Source organism: Panthera pardus, unplaced genomic scaffold, assembly GCF_024362965.1.
Source record: "Panthera pardus isolate Hobbes unplaced genomic scaffold, ASM2436296v1 HiC_scaffold_11, whole genome shotgun sequence".
Taxonomy (NCBI): domain Eukaryota; kingdom Metazoa; phylum Chordata; class Mammalia; order Carnivora; family Felidae; genus Panthera; species Panthera pardus.
Window position 1 is genome coordinate 102,701,765 of NW_026526666.1, and position 18,951 is coordinate 102,720,715.

General features: G+C 55.9%; 1 protein-coding gene across 1 annotated transcript in view; it reads right to left on the bottom strand.

Moving 5' to 3' along the window:
• Positions 1-18,598, bottom strand: part of KCNAB2 (potassium voltage-gated channel subfamily A regulatory beta subunit 2) — a 39,678-nt gene extending 21,080 nt beyond the window's left edge. The window contains 3 exon segments of the mRNA XM_053899068.1: positions 1,166-1,203; positions 2,003-2,046; positions 18,362-18,598. Of these exon segments, the coding sequence (XP_053755043.1) occupies positions 1,166-1,203; positions 2,003-2,046; positions 18,362-18,579 (300 nt within the window). The 5' untranslated portion in view covers positions 18,580-18,598.
• Positions 18,599-18,951: the final 353 nt, after the last annotated feature.

An 18,951-nucleotide genomic window follows, 5' to 3' on the forward strand; every position in this document is an offset into this window, starting at 1 on the left:
GAAGACGTCACCTAACTGGATGGTTATGATTTCGCCACTTCTCTGTATCTTTCTCACAAAGACGTCACACGTGGGGGAAAATAAGTCCTTCCCCTCCACGTCAAAAGGGAAACAGGTGAGTCACCCACTACTTCCTTAGGGTGAACCACATGGGCTCCGGGGCTCTGACTTTATATTCCAAGTGCTCTGAACCAATCTGGTAGCTGAAGGCGAAACAATTCCCTGCACCTTAAAAACCCCTCACTTTACCCTGAGATAGTCCAGAGCCAGAACCCCCAAAGCAAGGGCAAGGGACTTCGAGGACCAGCGACTGCCACAAAACCAAAACGGAACAAAAGCACAAGTTAAATACATTTCGATTTTGACGGAAGCAAAGCTTCTGCTTTGAAAACGAACAGAGCAATCACGGCTAACACGGTCTCAGATGAACTCACTGATTAATTTTTAAACGTGACCTTTCTGAGAGTACGTTGGGCAGACATGAGGACAGCTTCTTGTGCAGATGTCCAGGACTCTCTAAGCAAATGCCACTGTTCTCATTTCCAGCATATTCACTCACTGGCCCGACGTGCACAGCAGCCCGGGGTGCACCCGCCTCTCCACGGCAGACGCTGTGTGGCAGTGGGAAGCCAGAAGCCCCAGCAAGTACCTTCGATGGCAGCTCCGGGAAACGCAGTTAGGAGCTCGGTAGAATGGGGAGCCACTCAGAGTCCTCAGCTTGCAGTCAAGTTTGCTGAATCCGCATTCGGAATGCCCTCCACGGATACTTACTGAAGTTCCAGATCTGCGTGGGTGTTCTCTGTCGGAGCAGCTTAGAAATCCATCGGGCTTTGTAATTTGGAAAGCATGCGCTCCCTGAATTTTCCTGGCTAGTGGTGGAACAGGTGTGCAGGTGAGAAGCCGCAGTTCCTGTGCCTTTAGGAGACTCATGGACGCCCCAAGGCACCCAGCTGCTAAGCACAGGCACAAGATCGTTCGATACTGCCGTGGCTCACCTCACCGTTCCCGCTACCCAAAGGGTCAAGGCACCCTTGAAGAACAGGAAGAGGGAGGCTGCGGTGGCCACTGTGAGCACAGGCCCAGTGGTTCATGTGGTGGACTTTACCATGTGCCCGGCATGGGCAGCCCTTGCTGGGACCTGGGGGCCGAGGGAGCCCCGTCTTACCTCATCGGTGATCTGGCCTCCGAAGGTCACCCATGTTCCTGGAAGGAGACACACAGGCTCAAGTCAGAGAGCCTCCCCAGGGAGCTTGGACCTCCCCCAGAGTGCTCAGTCCTCAGGCTGCAGGGCCTGGGTGGGGGGCAGCCACAGGCCACCGTGCCCCCCTGCTCTGCGGTGAGCATGTCCTCGGCACGTGTGGACACCTGGCCTTCAGGGCAAGTCTTCCTCTCTTGGGGCCACCAACCTGGGGGACAGGACGTGCCTGGAGCAGGCAGCGGGGCGCAGATCTTTGAGCTGCTCGTTGGGGCTCACGCTGACGCGGCTCCCATTCTGGTGACCAGCCACACGGAGCAGGATGAGGGGTGTCTCCCGGAAAACAGGCTACGTCTGACAGCCAAGCCCGCGCTCTTGCTGGACGGCATACACGTGTATGTGTGTGGAGGGGTGTGGCGGAAGCATACTGTGTGTTCCATGGAGGGGGAGGGACAGTGTATTCTGGGAGCAGAACTCACATCCGGGCAAAAAATCCACCTGCCCTTTATGAGGACTCTGCCACGTGAGGAACGAAGATGGTCTCCAGACACACCTGGGGCCAGCGTGCTTCTCTAATATTCTGGCGCGAGGCAGGGGGCTGTGTGGGCACAGGGCCCTGATAACTTGCCTCGTCTCCCCCCTCTCTCCCCTAGGACACCCCCACCTCCTGGTTGCCATGGCAACAGCCTCACCAGCGTCCCCCCCATCCTGGCTCCCTACCCTTACCCCCAGGAGTGGCCCCTTGAGTCACCCCCCAAAGCCCCTGCTCCCTTGGGGGGCACTGGACCAAGGGGGCCCCACACTCACCGAGCCCCAGGCAGGAGACCCGCAGGCCCGACTTGCCCAGGTTCCTGGAAAACAAACTTGGTGTGAGTTCTCAGGAGTGGCACAGGACCTGGCAGCCAGGCGCAGGCCCCCCCTATTCCCAGTGCCGTATTCCTTGAGCCCCCCACCCTAGTCAATGCATCTTTTGAGGCTCTGAAGGCCACGGGTCCTTTGGAGAGAGTCCTACTGTAGCTCACCTGCCCCCTGGGGGTCAAGAGCCAACCGTCCACTTCCCGCCCCCCTGCCCCCGCCCCTGCCACACACACACCACAGTTCGGCCACGGGCTGGGCCTTGCTGGTGCCCATGGTGGGGCCTGGAGAGCGCCCCAGAGAGAGGCTGGCGGAGTGGACAGTGTCTTGTTTCACGGGCGAAACAAGGCTGATGTAGGCGTGGCAGTGCTCTGCTGAGGACTGGATGCCCATCTGTCCCAGCACAGGCCGGCTGGGGGCCTGCGGGGACAGCAACTCGTGGAGGATCCTCCACAGCTCTGTGGGTCAGGCACCTTCCTTTTCCCAATATTCCCACTTGACCTGAGAGCATGCCGGACCCGCCCAGGAGCGGCGAAGCCAGGAGTCCACCCAGGCGGTCAGCTCCAAGAGCATGCTCCCCACCACGATGGCATGACCCTGTCTGCATTTACGGGGGACCCAGGATGCAAGCTGCCCAGATGGGGAAGTTGGCCAGGGCAGGGTCGGAGTCCACTACCCTCAGGGGGACCCCACTGCCGGCATCTCAGTCCTGGGACCGGCCCCCGGGTGCAACACCCGGCCAGGCACCGGGAAGTCAGAGAGTTGTGACAGACCCAGAGGGTGAACCCCAGCCTCCGTCCCAGAGGGCCCCAGCTTTTCCCTGGGAGTACCCCACTTCCAACTTTAGTGGATGCTGTGTCCTCAGTTTCTCCCCCCAAACCTGGCCCCCTCGGGCCCTCTGAAGCTTCGGTTTCCTGGTCCCAAGATCCACAGGTGGTTGTGGGGGGTGGGGAGGGGGGTATAATAAATTTGTAAGCGGTTTGAAAACAGTTTCACGTGTCTCCAAATTTAAAGTAGTTCTGGAATACGCAGGCTTCTGTTCAAATTTCCCATTAAAAGCAGCCCGGCTGCCAGCCCACAGTTCCTGCAGGGAGGGCTGGGATTTTCCCTAAATAAAGTACAGAACAGAACAGCAGCTGGTTTCTCTTTCAGGGAGGGGGGCAGAGGGAGCAGAGGCTCCCTGAAAGAGAAACCTGAAGCCAGAGCTCAAACCCTGGCTATGCGTCTTTGGGTGTGTGATGTAACCTCGTGATGCCTCAGTGTGCCCCTCTGTAGAATGGGCTCACAGGGCCGGCCCAGAGGATGACACGAGATAACACGTGTTCCCCTGGGGCACAGAGTCACAGAACACGGACTCTGCATGTGTCCCACTTCCAAGAGACAGGGGACAGAACACAGAGGCCTTTTTTCCTCACGTGAGAAGCAATGGACCAGTCAAGTAGTTTTTTTTTTTTCCCCTTAGAAATCAGTGAAATAACCTGAGGGTGCCCTCAGCATGTCTCGTATGTTCTGACCCAGAGCCCCTGGCATCTCTGGCTGCTCTCAAGGAAGGCACGATGTGTGAGGTGAGGGACAGTCGCCATACGTATCGTGGTGACCCTTTCATAGTGCACCCACACACGTCAGATCTTTATGTGGTATACCTTAGCCTTACACAGTGTTACCACATTTCCAGAAGCCTGTGGGAAAATACTTGATTTAACTTCAGATCTGCCATGAGAAATTTAAAATAGAGTATGCATGAAATCCAAGGGCTGAGTGGTCAAAAGACGTGACTTGAGAATTTTCTTACATTCTTTAAACCGTGTGTGAATTGCTGTTGCTTGCTAGGCAGGAGGGTAATTTTTGTTTTGTTGTCTGTAAATAAACTGGAATTAAAAAGTAATTAAAAAAAAAAGAAAGAAAGAAAGAAAGGCAAAGCACATCGCCTATAGACCACGCATCAGGCCGGGCCGATTTAACGGTGCAGACAATTTTCCCCATGCTAGTTAGAAGGGACCCGTGGCGAGAAATCAGAGCATTGCTTAAAAGCAGTCTGGTAACGAGGCAAAAAGGATAGAGGACACTGATCAGTGGTTCTTAACTGTTGGGAGGTCACAGGCCCCTTTGAGAAGCCGATAAAGGCTACAGACCCCTTCCCTGGAAATGTGCAAGGACACGAAAACCCCCAGAACCCCGTTAGCAATGCCCGGCGGGCAGCGGGGGGGGAGCGGTTCACAGGGCCCCGGGCACCTGCTCTCAATAAATCCAGGTGCTGGAAGGGGGGCTGAGCTCCCGACTCTGCAAAACCGGCTCCCACCTGTGACCGTGGGAAGCAATTTCCTGGCCAGGCTCTGAGGAAGGCTAAGCGTTAGGTACGTCCTCTCGGAGTTCCCTTTTACCAGCATGGAACCAAATGCCTGAACGGGCTGCGCGTTCAGGGAGACGAGCGGCGTTAGCAACAGGCAGATGAGGGTACAGAACGCCTGGCTGTGTCCACCTGGGTCTGTGGCTGAAAGTCGCCCACCAGAAGGGGCTCCTCGCCTCCGACCCAGGCTCTCCAGCTGCTTTTCCACCCACTGCCCACAGGAATAATCGAATGAAACTAGGACACCGCGTGATGCTGCAATTACCCCGCTCAAGTTGTCTCCCTGATAAAATGATGGTATTAGTTCTGCCATCGCTGCCAGGCCTCGGGAGAAGGGATGAGAAGGGACAGGGTACCTCCGGGTGAAAAGCTTTACAAACATGACTGCTCCGCGACGGGTGGGGGGAGCCCCAGACATCTCAGCCTCAGCTGGACCGGGGCTGGGGACCAGGCCACTTTCTGATCAGCTGTCGTACGGAGGAGGGAGGCTGTGTGTGATTACCTGTTCACAGGTCTGCCGCGCTCACAGACTCCAGGCTCCCTAAGAACAGGCCTGGGTTTCTGGGCCTTCGTCCTCAGAATGCAGCTGACATTCGCAGGGTCTCAGGGCTGCTTGTTGGGAAACTGGGGGGTGGGAAGCCCAGGCCCTGAGGCCAGGCCCCGCCGCTTACTCACAGGGCTTGGCATCACGCCTCTCCCACCACGGAGCCCCTCTTGGGCCCTCCGGCAAGAATGTGGCTGGCGCTCTGGCCACCCACCTTTTGTTCCCTCAGCACCAAAGGGTGTGGCTGGAGGCCTCCCCCACTCTGGCCAGCTTCCTAAGGTGATCGGAGTTGGGGGCAAATAACCAGGCCCCCTGCAGCCGTCATCTGCACCCAAGCCGTGGTGCTGGGACAGTCACTATGCAGCAACCCCAGGAGGGGCAGGTATCTACCTGTAAGGCAGGTGCCCTGTGCTCACCAAGGGTAGGTACCCAATGGTTTGGACTCTGGCTCCCACTTCAGCTTCTAGGCAACGACGTTTCCTTTAGAGGTAGAACCCGCCTTCCTCCCCCCACACTGTAGTCCAGAAAAGCTCACCAGGCCACATGTAAGGACGGATGGGGGGGGGGTCCCATAATTAGGAAGTGCTGGGGCTGGGATCTGAACCCAGCCTCTTGGACTGCAAACCCCCTTATCATCCGTCTCGCCCTCCCTGCCTCCAGCATGTGTCATACCTGAACACACAAATGCACACACACACGCATGTGCAAATATATGCATACATGTGCCCACGTGTGTACTCACACAGATATGCACACACACATACCTATGCACACGCGGTAATCCTGAGCAACCAGGCTCTTTGAGATTCACTCCTTAATCGACCACAGGATCTTAGGAGGGAAATCATGTGAATAGCCATATTTTCCATTTACACAGCACTTTACATTTTAAGAAATGATCTCACTCATATTAACTCCTTTAATGATCCTGGGACTGATTTAAAAGTATCAGCCGGTAACAGGTACCTAGCTTGAAACATATAGTCTGTTTACTCTTAGCTTTTGATCCCAACTTAACAAAAAGAGATAAGCCGGCAGGGCTCCAAGACTGGAGAATTCCAATCTGGATTGTCCTCCTCAAGCTTAGAGGCTGGGAACACAAGCCTTTTTACACCAAAGGCTCATAAAAGAATATCAAACACCCCCAAGGACCCAGGGAAGGAAGGGATACAGGCAGAGGCACAAAAGAAATCAGAGTTACTCCAAAATTCATCTCCAGGAGGCAGGGAACTCCACACGGTTCTTTCACGCGAGGTCTGACTTCAGGCATTGGTTTTGGGGCAGGTTCAAGCTAAACATCTCAGGTGTTAGGAGTGAATCTCTCATTACTTTTCAAGTTGTCAGCACCACCAGCTAGACACCCAGACACTCTCCTCAAATACAACTAGAATCTTCTGTGGCTCTTTTTGAGCCTATGTGACTCTGGGTCCAGCCGCAGCAGATTGTTTGCTGTAACATCATCTCCCAGGAACATCATTCTAGAAAGGCCTAAGGGTGGACATACAGAAACACTCATAGTAAGAAAGGCCAGACTGCCAAGCAAGGTGCCCTCCGACCTTGGCCCCAGGGGTCCTTGGTACAAAGCGGGGACTCTCCTCTTCCACCTGGGTGCATGTGCCCAGCATCTGAGCAAGGCCCAGGGTGGGACAAGGGGTGACATCCAAGGAGGGGGAGGAAGGTCCCTGCCCCTGACGCTCATGCTCTGCACCCTTTCCACATACCGGCGGACTGAGCCCAGGCAGACGTACACAGTGCAGTCTGGGCTAAGCCACCAGCAGGAGGGTCCAGATGCCGCTCTGTGCCCTGCCGAGTGGTGGTCCTGCCTGTGGAGGACCCCGGCCTGGGGTCTGGAAGATGAATTTCATCACATGGTTCACTCAATGGTCCCTGAATATCAAACCAATGCTTGTCATGAGGGCCTAACCACAAAGACCACCTAGGGGAGGGCATGGAGGGCAGGAGGCCCTCTGGCCGGTGTTGGCGGTGGTCCCCAGAAAGAGAAAGCATCCCTGAGTCTTGGAAACCATCACATGGATGGTTTGGCTACTGTTACCACCGCCCACTGCCCCCACCCCCCAACAAAGGAAACAAACAGGCAGAAGGAAGAGAAACCATCATACATCTTAGCCCTGTGGTGGTGAAGAAAGAAATTTGGGGCTGAACGTGAGCCAAGCCTCGATGTTGTTTCTCACCCAGTCCACCCAGTGCTAGGAGCTCTTCCCCCCGCCCCCCTCCGCCACCTCTCAGCACGCAGAGTGTCCAAATCTGACAATGGATTGCAGATTTCCCCGGCTCTCCCTGATGGGGGTGGTGGGGGAGGCAGCCTCGACCCTGAGAAGCCACCCCGGAGCCCGTACCTATATTTCATCCCTGGCTGCTTCACGCTGGCGTCACCGGCACACGGGAGGCTCTGCATTGACAGGTGTCCCAGGCTCCGGGCCACCATGGCCACGGTGCGGAAGCGGCCACGGGAGCCCAGGCTGGGGCTGCTGGCAGCCGGCCGGCCCAGCCGCTCCTCGGGGCCCCGGCCCTTGAGGCTGTGCTCTGAGCACACAAAAGACACCTGCATGCCAAGGCTGGGGCCCAGCTCCTGGCTGCGTCCCCCTCCTTCTGGGCTCTGCAGTCAACTGCCCCTAGAAGTCCTCCTGTTCCCAGGACAAGGCTTTATCCCAGAAAGCCAGGAAGCTGCGAGGCGCTCCTTCCGGAAGCGAGGATTTCCCAAGGCAGCGAGAGAAAAATCCTGTGCGGTGTCCGAGAGAAGGGAATCGAATGTCCAGAAGCATGCGAGGAAAGACCTTATCGGAGGGAACTCGGAAATCCAGGTGGGGGCGGTGCCATTTTTTCTCCGCTCACAGCCTTCTTGGCTCTACTGGTCCTTCCCCTGCACTCACCCTGGGCTGGCTCTGGCTGCCAGAGTCCCCAGGCCGGCGGTGTCCGGCAGGGCTGGGCTGCAGGTTACTCCCGACCTCCGCGTGACATCGCCCTCCTCCAGGGGAGAGGGGAGAAGGGAGGGCGCCTCCCGTCAGGGTGGTGGCCTGGGGGCTGCCGGGGGCGAGGGGGGGGGTTCAGGGGAGCAGCTGTTTCCCCAGGCTTCCCAGAGTCCAACTCCTGGCTCTGCACACCACGGGCCGTCGGGCGCCCCCGCCAAGTAAATTAGGTGACCGGTGGGAAGCGCAGGAGGCATCTAGCGATTCATTATTAATGACGCGGATGCTCCGCCGCCCGCCCTGGCCGATCCCCGGGAGGCTGGCCCTGGCTGCTCCAGGCTGACAGCCGCTGGGCCGGGACGGGGACAGGCAGCCAGCCGTGCCCCCCAACCCCCAGCTGCCTCTGGTTCTTGCCCCACAAAGTGGGGCTTCCACCAGCACGAGGAGAAGGAGAATCACCCGAAATGTGGAGAAAAGACCTCTCCGTCTAGACGACCCGAGGAGAGAAGCCTGGGGGTCGTGGGGCCAGAGACCTGAGAAGTTCTGGCACTCCACAGTTCTTAGCTCACAGCAGAGCAGACACTCAGTAAATGCTTCTGGAATGTATGCGTGAATGCATGAGTGAATGAGGACACCCATCCCCATGACCCCAGCCTTCTTTCCCACACTCATGGGTTCAGGATGGACTTGGGAGCAAGGCTCTCCTCCTGGAACAAAGCTCATGGGGTTTCCTGAAACCCAAGGAGATTTCCTCCCCCCCCATGGCAGGAGGGACTGGCTTTGCCCTCTGACCCCAAACATGCCACCTTCACCCTGTGAGGTGAGCCCTGGCCAAAGCTACCTTTTGGGGTCTTTCTTGCCATGCAGGAAGGGGCAGAGAAAGAGCTAGATGGGAGACAGGTGATCGGGGTCTAGTTCAGGCTCTGCTGTTAATTTGCTGTGTGATCGCAGGCAAGGGGACTGCCCTCTCTGGGCCTCCACTGACAAAATGAGAGACGTGGCCTGAGAAGCCTCTCTGTCTCTCCCGGCTTGGACCCACAGGGCCCTTCCCAACCAGCTGACTGTCCAAAGATGAATCCGCCTAAAGATGTTCACGATGGATGGTGTCTGAACTCGCTCTCAGCCCCGGCCCTGCCTTTTTGACACAGAGGTTAAGAATAAAACCTTGCTCCTGTCTGGCCTCCCTGCTCCTGAGCTGGGCATCCTCGGGCAAGAGACCTCGTCCTCGGGCCTCAGTGTTCTCAGTGTCCAATGCAGAACACAGAACACGGTCAGATCACAAATGGCATGTACTCCCAGGATCCTCAGCAGGAAGGAAGGGCTTTTTGTACATTTTTAAAAAATTTATTTTTTATTTTAGAGAGAGAGAGAGAGAGCATGAGTGGGGGAGAGGGGCAGAGGCAGACAGAGAGAGAGAATCTCGAGCAGACTTCACACTCAGCAGAGTGCCTAATGTCGGGCTTGACCCCAAGACCCTGGGATCATGACCTGAGCTGAAATCAAGAGTCAGACCCTCAACCGACTGAGCCACCTGAGCGCCCCGAAGGAAGGGCTTTTTGGAGGTGGCAGTTGGTACAGGCCCATGTGCAAGACTCTACCTCCACCTCTGCACTGGTCACTGTACCCCTTTTGACACCCTCAGGGCCACAGGCCTGACACAGCAGCAGGAGACACACCCTGAGGGTGATACCTGGACCAGGGATGGAGCTGGGGCCTTTGCCAAGGCAGCCCTGGCAGGTCACAGACACCACTTACACAGGCCAGCAGGGGGCCCTCAGGACCCAGAGGCCCAGCTCTGCCTTAGTCTCTTACCTGCCCACATAAGCCACAGGCCTGCTTGGCCCTCCCTGAGCCTCTCGAGTGGGCAGGGCCTGAGAAGATCAAAGGGCAACCTGTAGTGCCGAGCCCCTCCACGAGCGGGGCCCTGGCCTTCAGGGAGCCCACAGGCCTGCCAAAGAGGCTGCAGGGGCAAAGCCTGCCTCTGCTCCTCCCGGGAGGGGAGCTTGTTACAAATACAGATGCCTGGGTCCCCCCCGATCTACTGAATCAGCAGCTTTCGGGCTGGGCTTGGGAAGCTGTGTTTCATCAAGAGCTTCTGGTTGTGCTGTGTACCTGGTCTAGGGGATGTGGAAACCCTCTACTCCTTTCTTCCTTATATATTTCATCTCTCTGCGCTCTGGAAAACTATCAGATCTGGCATCTTACCATTCCTCAGAGGTGCCTCAGATGGTGTGCTTTAGGCAGCACCAAGTTAAGTGAGAATCACAATGACTTAGTCACCACAGTGGGTAAAATATCATCTGCTCCACCATGCAACTCAGCAATTCCACTCCTAGGTATGTGCTCAGAGAACCGAAAACATATGCCCACACAAACACTTGAACACAAATGTCCATAGCAGCATTATTCATCATTGCCCCAAAGTGGAAATAACCAACATGTTCATCCACTGATGAACTGATAAACACAATATGGTCTGCCTGCCAATACAACAGAATGTTATTCAGCCATACAAAGGAATAAAGCACCGGTATATGCTACAACATGGGTGAACCTTGAAAACATTATGCTGAGTGAGATAAGCCAGTCACAAAGGCCACACAGTATATGATTCCATTTATATGAAATGTTCAGAATAGGCAAATTCACAGCTATCATAGAAATCTGAGACATAGCTTTCTGTCTCAGAAAGTAGCTTAGTGGTTGCCAGGAGCTAGGGGGCGGGAATTGGGAATTGGGGAGTGATAGTTAATGTGGGTATAGTGTTTCTTTTTGGGGTGCTTAAGATGTTCTAAAGTTGATTGTGGTGAGTTTTCCACAACTCTAGGAATATACTAAAATCATTGAACTGTATACTTTATTGTTATTTTTTAAAAGTTTACTTATTTTGAGAAAGAGAGAGAGAGACTGAAGGGGAGGGCAGAGAGAGGGGGAGAGAGAATCGAAGCAGGCTCCACACGGTCAGTGCAGAGCCTGATTCGGGGCTCAAACTCACAAACCGTGAGATCATGACCTGAGCTGAAACCAAAAGTCAGATGCTTAACCGACTGAGCCACCCAGACGCCCCCTGAACTGTATACTTTAAACATATGTATGGTATATGAATTATATCCCCATAAAGCTGTTGCCCCCCAAAATGCCACCTGCCTCAAAAGTCTCTGGGCCTCAGTCTCACTCTTGCTCCCGTGAGAGCATCCTTCCTGTTTGTCTGCCTTTGAAGTCCTCCTCGCCCTCTGATATCACCTCAGAGAAGCCAGCTCCCTAAGCACATGTAACCCTTTCCTTCTCCAAGTGCCAACGACGCTCTACCCAGCGACACATCAGGGGGCTGGGAACCGCTTGCCGGTTCCTCTCTGCAAGACGCACTCCTTCCAGACGTCAGCAGGACTCCTGAGCAGGGCCTTGTGATAGAGTCCCAGCCCTCACTCCATCCCATTGTAGTGTGTCATAGAAACGATGAATATTTGACCTCAGCACTCCCCTGGGGAAACCCAGGGCAAACAGGTGCTGTCCTCAGCAGAGAACTGCCAGGCGGAGCAGGTAGGTTTTTAAAGGCTGGCCAGAATCTGTAACTTTCCACTTGCCCCAAACAGGGGTCACGACTTGCAATACTCCTAGGAGGTCGCAAGAATTAGGCAAGAGGGGAAAAGCTGGAAGCTTAAACCCTTGACCAGAATTTGCCATGGTTAAATGTCAGCCCCAAAGGGCTGCTCCTTTCGAACGTGTTTAGGTCAAGAGGGTGAATTCCAGACCTGCGTTGCTCGACTTGAAATGGGCTTTGAGCAGAAGCGTCAGTATGGCTGGTGGATTTGGATACAGAACCGTCTCTGTGGTGCTTTTTCTGCCCCCGTGGTACCTGCTGTTCTGAAAACAAGGCAGCTAGCTCCTGCTGTGATTAGAGGCAGGGCCACCCCAACTCAAAGCTCTCCTCTTCATCCACAGAATGCCACTATAGAGAGCTTCTGAGAATAGAAGCTTCTGGCTCAGCCACCTGGGATCCACCCTGTGCCCCACCTGCCCCGGGAGCTCATGGAGAGACAGGAAAGCTGGGGCCCAGGCAGGCTGTTCCTCCAAAATGGTGACAGCCTCTCAGTGGGGAGGTGATGGGCACTCTCCCCATGCAGAGTGAGGCCCACGGAGGCCTCGAGGTCTGGAGCAAAAGTTTTAAAGATGGCTTTTAAAAGCCCAGACGGCTGGGGCGCCTGGGTGGCTCAGCCGGTTAAGCATCTGACTTCGGTTCAGGTCACGATCTCCCAGTTTATGGGTTCGAGCCCCGTGTTGGACTCTGTGCTGACAGCCTGGAGCCTGCTTCAGATTCTGTGTCTCCCTCTCTCTCTGCCCCTCTCCTGCTCCTGCTCTGTCTCTGTCTCAAAAAGAAATAAACATTGAAAAAATAAAAATAAATAAAATAAAAGCGCAGACTGCAATAGTCACTCACGAGTGAGGACGAGCGGCTGCGTCCTGTACAGGCCCGGGTGCCTCCCCTGTACCCGCGAGGCTGCCTGGACCGTGCCAAATGGAGGGTGTTTTGCACCCAAAGGTGACTTCTTGACCAAGGAGGTGGGGGGGGTGCTGACGAGTTGGGGGCTGCTCCAGTGGGGCAGTGGGATGGGAGGTCCTTGGCCCCTGAAGTTTCTAAGAGCAAAAGGTGGCAGACCGGTGACCTTCCTGCAGGAGGTGTCGTCTGGCAGGTAAGAGCCGAAGACCCCTCGGGGGCTTCCTTCAGGACCTCATACCCCAGTCACCAGAAGGGGAAAAGGGCTAAGTGGCTTCCAATCAGCTCCTTTTGCTTCTTAGTTGATGCGTGTACAAAGCAGTTGTGCAAGCCCTGAGTAAGTGTTTCTGGTACGTTTCCTGCCTCATCGCCAGGAGCACCTCCGAGGCACCAACAATGGCCACCGCACTATCAATGAAACGGTGCTCACTGAGCCGTCCTGCCAAGCCCTTTTTGTGTAGCTGAACTCCCACCGCACCCTGCCACACCCGGGGAAACTGAGGCACAGAGGGGTCAAGCAAGGAAGGCAGACGCTGGCTCCGCCCTCATTCACAGGGGTGGCAGGGTGGGAGGTGAGCAGGGTGAGCAGGGCCCCTCCCATGGAGCGGCTCCCGCTCTCAGAGCCCTGGATTAAAGGGTGAGGGCTGGGGGGCAGTCCCGGGGGGCTGCCTGGTGCTGTCTGTGGATTGGATCGGGCTGTGCTGACCCTGCCTTCCTAGGTGGACAATACAGAACCAAGCATCCTGGTCCCCATCCTTGTCCAACGAGAGGGGTGGATCCCCTCAGACCTCGGGGTGGAGGCCTGGGGGTCTGGACTGCTAACAGCTAGGCCCCTGATTCCCGAGGCCAGGTGGGCTGTGCTGTCAGCTGGTTACAGCACAATCCACTGGCGGAGGTGTTAGGCCCGCCGCGGCCCTTCCTATTCCGTGGTGGGGGCAGTGGCTGCTATGCCGACCCCGTGGCCCGGTCGGCCCTCCACAGAGACCCACAAGTCACCCACGCCGGCCATCCTCCCAGCTCCTGGTCGTGCCGGAGCGGCTCTTCCCTAAGACCGGCTGGTCTCGCCTCCTCCCTCCTCTTTCCCTTCCCTCCCTTCCACATCTGCTCCTTGTCCGCACAGGACAGGGGAGCCACATCCCCAGGACCAGAGTTTCTCTCCCACCCGCAGCCAAGCCTGGAGCTCTCAGTGATGTCATTGCCTAATGCAGTCCTCCAGACGATTCCGTGAGGAATGCCTGTGGTCTCCACTCTCTAGACTGGGAACTGAGACACAGAGAGGCCAGGTGACTCATCCAAGGTCACAAAGGTACCTGCGGGGAGCCCGGATTCCTCCCGGGACACTCCCCTGGGCCTCAGTAGGCTCAAGGAGTTGACTTAGCCCTTGGGACCTGTTGTGGGTGGGAATGCATCCCCCAAAACATGCTGAGGTCCTGACTCCTGTATCTGTGACCTTATTTGGAAGTAGGGTCTTTGTAGAAGTAGTCAGGTAAAGGTGAGGTTGTCCCAGAGCAGTGTGGGCCCTAAATCCAATGCCTGGTGTCCTTGTGAGGAGATGGGCAGATACACACAGACGGGCAATAGCCACTTGAAGATGGAGGCAGAGACCGGAGCGTCTGTGAGCCAAGGGACACAGGGGACACTGGCAGCCACCAGAAGCTGGACGAGGCAGGGAGGGGTCGTCTCCTGGGGCCCTCAGAGGGCATGGGGTCCTGCCCACACCTGGATTTCAGACTTTTGGCCTCTAGAGCTGTGAGAGAATGTTGTTTTAGGCCACCATTTGTGGTATTTCATTGTGGCAGATGCAGGAACGCAGTATAGGACATTTTTCAAGGTGGACTTGTCCCCCACTTAGCTTCTGAGATTGGTCCACACATCATCCCTCTCTGGCCTCTGCTCTTTTTCTCCTGCCTCTCCTCCCCAACCCCCCCCCCCCACCCCACCGGGTCCTCTGAATCACACCTGTCCTGCCCACCTGCCCTCTGAGGCACACCTGGATTCTCAGCTCTTTCAGGAAGCCCTCTCTGATGGCCCACCTGCAAGGGATCTCCTAGGAATAACTGAGCAGCTACGTAGAATCCGCTCCGGGAACCCGACCACAAATCAAATAGTGCCTGGTGACAAGTGCTGACTCGTGGCAGGAGCCCATGGTCTAGGGTCCGAACGCGCAGGTGTGCCAGGGGCTGATGACCAAGCTTCACTGCCCAGGGCTCCCCCCCCACCCCCCTCCACATCTGGGCTGCAACAGAGACGCAGACCCAGCCTCCAGAACCGTGGTCGAGGAAGCAGCAGGAAGGAGACACATCTTACAGGGGAATATTCTAGAAAGGGGGTTAAGGCCAGCAGCATTCAATACCATCGAGGCTCCGGATGTTCTAGGTGCTGGGAACAGACAAAAGCCCTGCTCTTAGGGAGTGCAGATAAGAGGGACAGCAGGGGGATGTGAGGATGACCACAGGACAGGACAGTGCACTCGAGGACCGCCTGCGAGGATGTCATTAGACGAGGCACTCGGGGAAGTCTCCCAAAGGACCAAGATGTGACTGACGGGAGGGAGCCAGCTGTGAGAAGATCTGGGGGACGAGAATGTGCAAGGGCCCTGAGGATGGACGGAGCTTAGCATCTTCGAGATACAGAAGGAAGGAGCCTCCTGAGCGGGAGGGAGAGGGGTCTAAGCTGAAATCAGAGCAGGCAAGGGACCGCGTGGGTCTGGGGGGATTTGGGGTTCATTCCCGGCGCCACATCTCTGAGGCCACATCTCTGGACCCTCCCGTTGCTACCACCAGGTGGGTGTGGGGAGGGGAGCTTACACGTGCATTGTGCGGATTTAAAAATTCGATGCTTTTTTTTTTTTTTTTTTTTTTTTTTTTTTAATCACAAGAGTTGAGGAAAGCTAAAAAGCGGAGGAAGTTAACACGAAGGCTTTTCCCAAGCTGCAGGCTCGGTTCGGCAGATAAAACGCCCGGGCCTGGGGCACAGCTGTCCCCTTGCTTATCTGAAGGCATTATCTTTTTTACATTAATATTTAAGACCGAGTTTAACAGAGTCGCAGCCCTACTGCTGGTGGGGACGTTAACTGTGGAACGGCATTTATCTGGGATCTTTAATAACTGCTGGTGTTAGTTGTGGAGGCCCCTGTTTCCAGATAACTGCAACCCCCCTGGATGCAGCAAGATCAAATCCGCCAGATAAAGAAAGGGCCGCGTGGGTGTGACAGCCTTTGGCCCATCAACTGCTAAAGACACGGTGGTTTTCTGGTCTCCTCTGCAACTTGGGAAGCGAGTTTTCCCTGGGTACTTAGCTCCCTGGTTAGTTCCCCACATTTCAGATGTGGCCCAGATTTTCCGGTGGCTGGGGGGGGGGGGGTGTCAGGCAAATAAGATTTGTCCTTGTCCCCGTACCCACCCATGTTAGTGTCCTGGGGCTCCCATAACAGAGCACCACGAACGGGGATTCAAAGAACAGAAATGGATTCTTTCCCAGTTCTGAAGGCCAGACGTCTGAGAGCCAGATGTGGGCAGGGCCGTCTCCCTCCAGAGGCTCCAGGGGACCACGCTCCTGGCCTCTTCCAGCTTCTGGTGGCTGCAGGCATTCCCAGGTTCGTGGCCACGACACTCTACTCTCTGCCTCCACCACCACGTGGCTTCTTCCCTGTGTGTCTTATAAGACAGGCCCTATAAGGGCTTATAAGGGCCCTTATAAGGCCCTAACTCCGATGACAGGCGTCCTTATAAGAATATCATGTGATATTCTTATGATATGATATTCTTATAAGGACGCCTGTCATCGGAGTTAGGGCCCACCCTATTCCAGCTGGGCCTTGTCTTTTTTCTTTTTTTAATGTTTATTTATTTAGTTTGACAGAGAGAGAGTGAGCGAGGGAGAGGCAGAGAGAGAGAGAGACAGAGAATCCCAAGCAGGCTCCACAGCTGTCAGCACAGCACCCGGCGTGGGTCTTGAACCCACGAACTGTGAGATCATGACCCAAGCTGAAACCAAGAGCCAGACGTTTAACCGACTGAGCCACCCAGGCCCCCCCAGTAGGGCCTCATCTTAACTGATCACATCGGCAATGGCCCTATTGGCGAACAAGGTCACATTCTGAGGTTCAGGGTGGACATGAAATTTTGGGGACGTGATGCACTCCATTGCAACTGCCATCATAAACTGTATCCACAGTGGAGGGGGCTGGGGTCTTCCCAGGGGAGGAGGCCGAGCTCCAGCCGCCCCACCTCACCCTACTGCCCTCTACCTTCCTTGCTCTGGCCCAGCCACCCGGGCCTTCTCTTTGCTCCTCAGATGTCCCCCTGTCTCCTTGGCCTGGAAGGTTCTAGCCCACATCTTCAAATGTCTCCCTTTCAGATGGTTAAGGTCTGGGCTGTGCCTGGCCTCTCTCACGCCCTTGGGTGGTGGCTTGCTTTTTTCTCTGCTTCCCCACATGAGGACGCACCGGCTGTGAGGGTGGGGACCCTGTCCATCTTGTTTGTGTGGCTTCTGGCCAGTTGCCTGGAGCTAACAGACCCTTAACAAACATCTCCTGAATTAAGGACAAATATTAACGGCCAGTGCCCCTCCCTGCCCCCCATTTCTCAGTCTTGAGAAATTTCCATTAGAATTAGGACTTACTGGGGCCAAAGTAGCTGACGCTTTGTCCCTCCCACACAGCTGGATTCAGAATACAAAACCTTATGAATTCTGCCATCTAATGGACTCCGAGAAGAAGTGTTTTGTTTCTTTAAATGGCAACCACGCGTTCAAACAATGAACCGAAGGTCCAGACACACTGTCCACAGGACAAAATGTTAAGCAACAGGTCTCTACCCTCCTCCCCACAGAACAGCCAGAAAAACCTCGGGAGGCCTGTGTTAGATGGAAGCCAAGGGTCTAGGGCTGCCAGATCAACCACGGGACACCCAGTTCAGTCTGAACTTCAGATAAACAACGTTTTAGCATAAGTATGACCCAGATATTGTGTGGGATATACTTATACTAAAAAAAGGAAACGTTTATTTGAAATTCAAATTTAACAAAGGAACAAAGCTGCATATACGTAAGGTATGAATGCAAACACCAGCTCTGGGGTTCTTTGGCCGTTTCTCCGAGGCTTTCACAGGAGAAAGTGGGCTGGCTGCCGGAGCTCTGCCCCAGATGCTGAATTCAAAGATGAGCCAGCTAAAGGCAACGTCCTTCTGAAGTTCCAAGGAGAGTGAGCCTGACGTGCCTATCACCCGGAGAACACAAGGGACATGAAGCCACAGCCTTTGCCCTGGACGCAAGCGTAGGTGCTAATTCAGAGGCTGCCTGTTGAAAGCCGCTTCCCACGAGGACAGCCCAGCTTAAGGTCAGATGGGGGGCGGGGCAGCACATCTTTGCCCCCAGGACCCAGCCTGGGATTCTGATACCAGGATGAATTTGTTGTTAGAGATGACCAGAGACGTTCTCGTTAATTCATGTCTAGCCAACCCCTCATGATTAATTTGTCCCAGTGGTGCCTCAAGAAAAATGAAACGATGCCTCTAACCCCTGCTGCAAAGCGTTTTCAGGAAACCACGTTCTCCCACAGAGGATAAATCAAACCAGTAACAGCGCTTATCTTCGAGGGCAGGACTACCCTTTGGAGAAAAGACTTTCGTTTTCTTCGTACATTTCGGTGTGGCTGGACTTTAAAAAATTTTTGGGGGGGTTAATTTATTTTTGAGAGAGAGGGAGAGCGAGGGAGGGGCAGAGAGAGAGGGAGACACAGAATCCGAAGCCGGCTCCAGGCTCCGAGCTGTCAGCACAGAGCCCCACGCGGGGCTCGACCCCACGAACCGCAAGATCGTGACCTGAGCCGAAGTCGGACGCTTCACCGACTGGGCCCCCCGGGCGCCCCGGGTTGGACTTTTCACACACAAACTAGTTACCCCGACATCCGATAATGTCACGCTCGATCCCCGTCTCCCGGGCTGCAGCTCCGGCCTTGTGCAGGGTCCTTCCCGCCCCGCCCCAGCCCGGCCCTTACCGGTACTTCATGCCCGTGCGCTGGGCGGTGCAGCCGTCCAGGGAGAGGCCGTGCATGCGGAGGAAGCTCTCCATGTTCCTGGCCTGGGCCGCCGCCCGCACCTCCCGCAGCCGCGGCAGCTCCAGCGTGTCGGTCTGGCGCACGGGGTGCAGGGCCCAGTCTGAGTGACACCTGCTGCTCACGCTCCTCAGGCTCTCGCTGTACGTCATGGACAACATGGCACCGCCCGGCCCGGCAGCCGCCGCTGTCCACACGGGAAACGCCGAGTGGCCGTGAGTTAGCGAAGGTGCCGCTGCCCTGCCCCGGCGCCCCGCGGGACGCCGGCCCCGGGGCAGGGGTGCCGCAGAGACACCCCCTCCAACTAGAGCGGCCAGAACGGGTCTCGGCGCCTGGGGCCGGGGCCCCTGGGTGTAAACGCCTCCTGGCACGACACTGTCAGCCCTTGACTCTGCACGGGCCGGGGACTCTGGCTAAGCCGCCCTCCCCTGCCCCGCGCGGCCCCGAGACAAGCACTGGCGAAGCCACATTCCAGGCGTGAGAACTCAAAGCGGGGACTCCGGATGCAAACAGAGGCAAGAGAGCATGCAGGG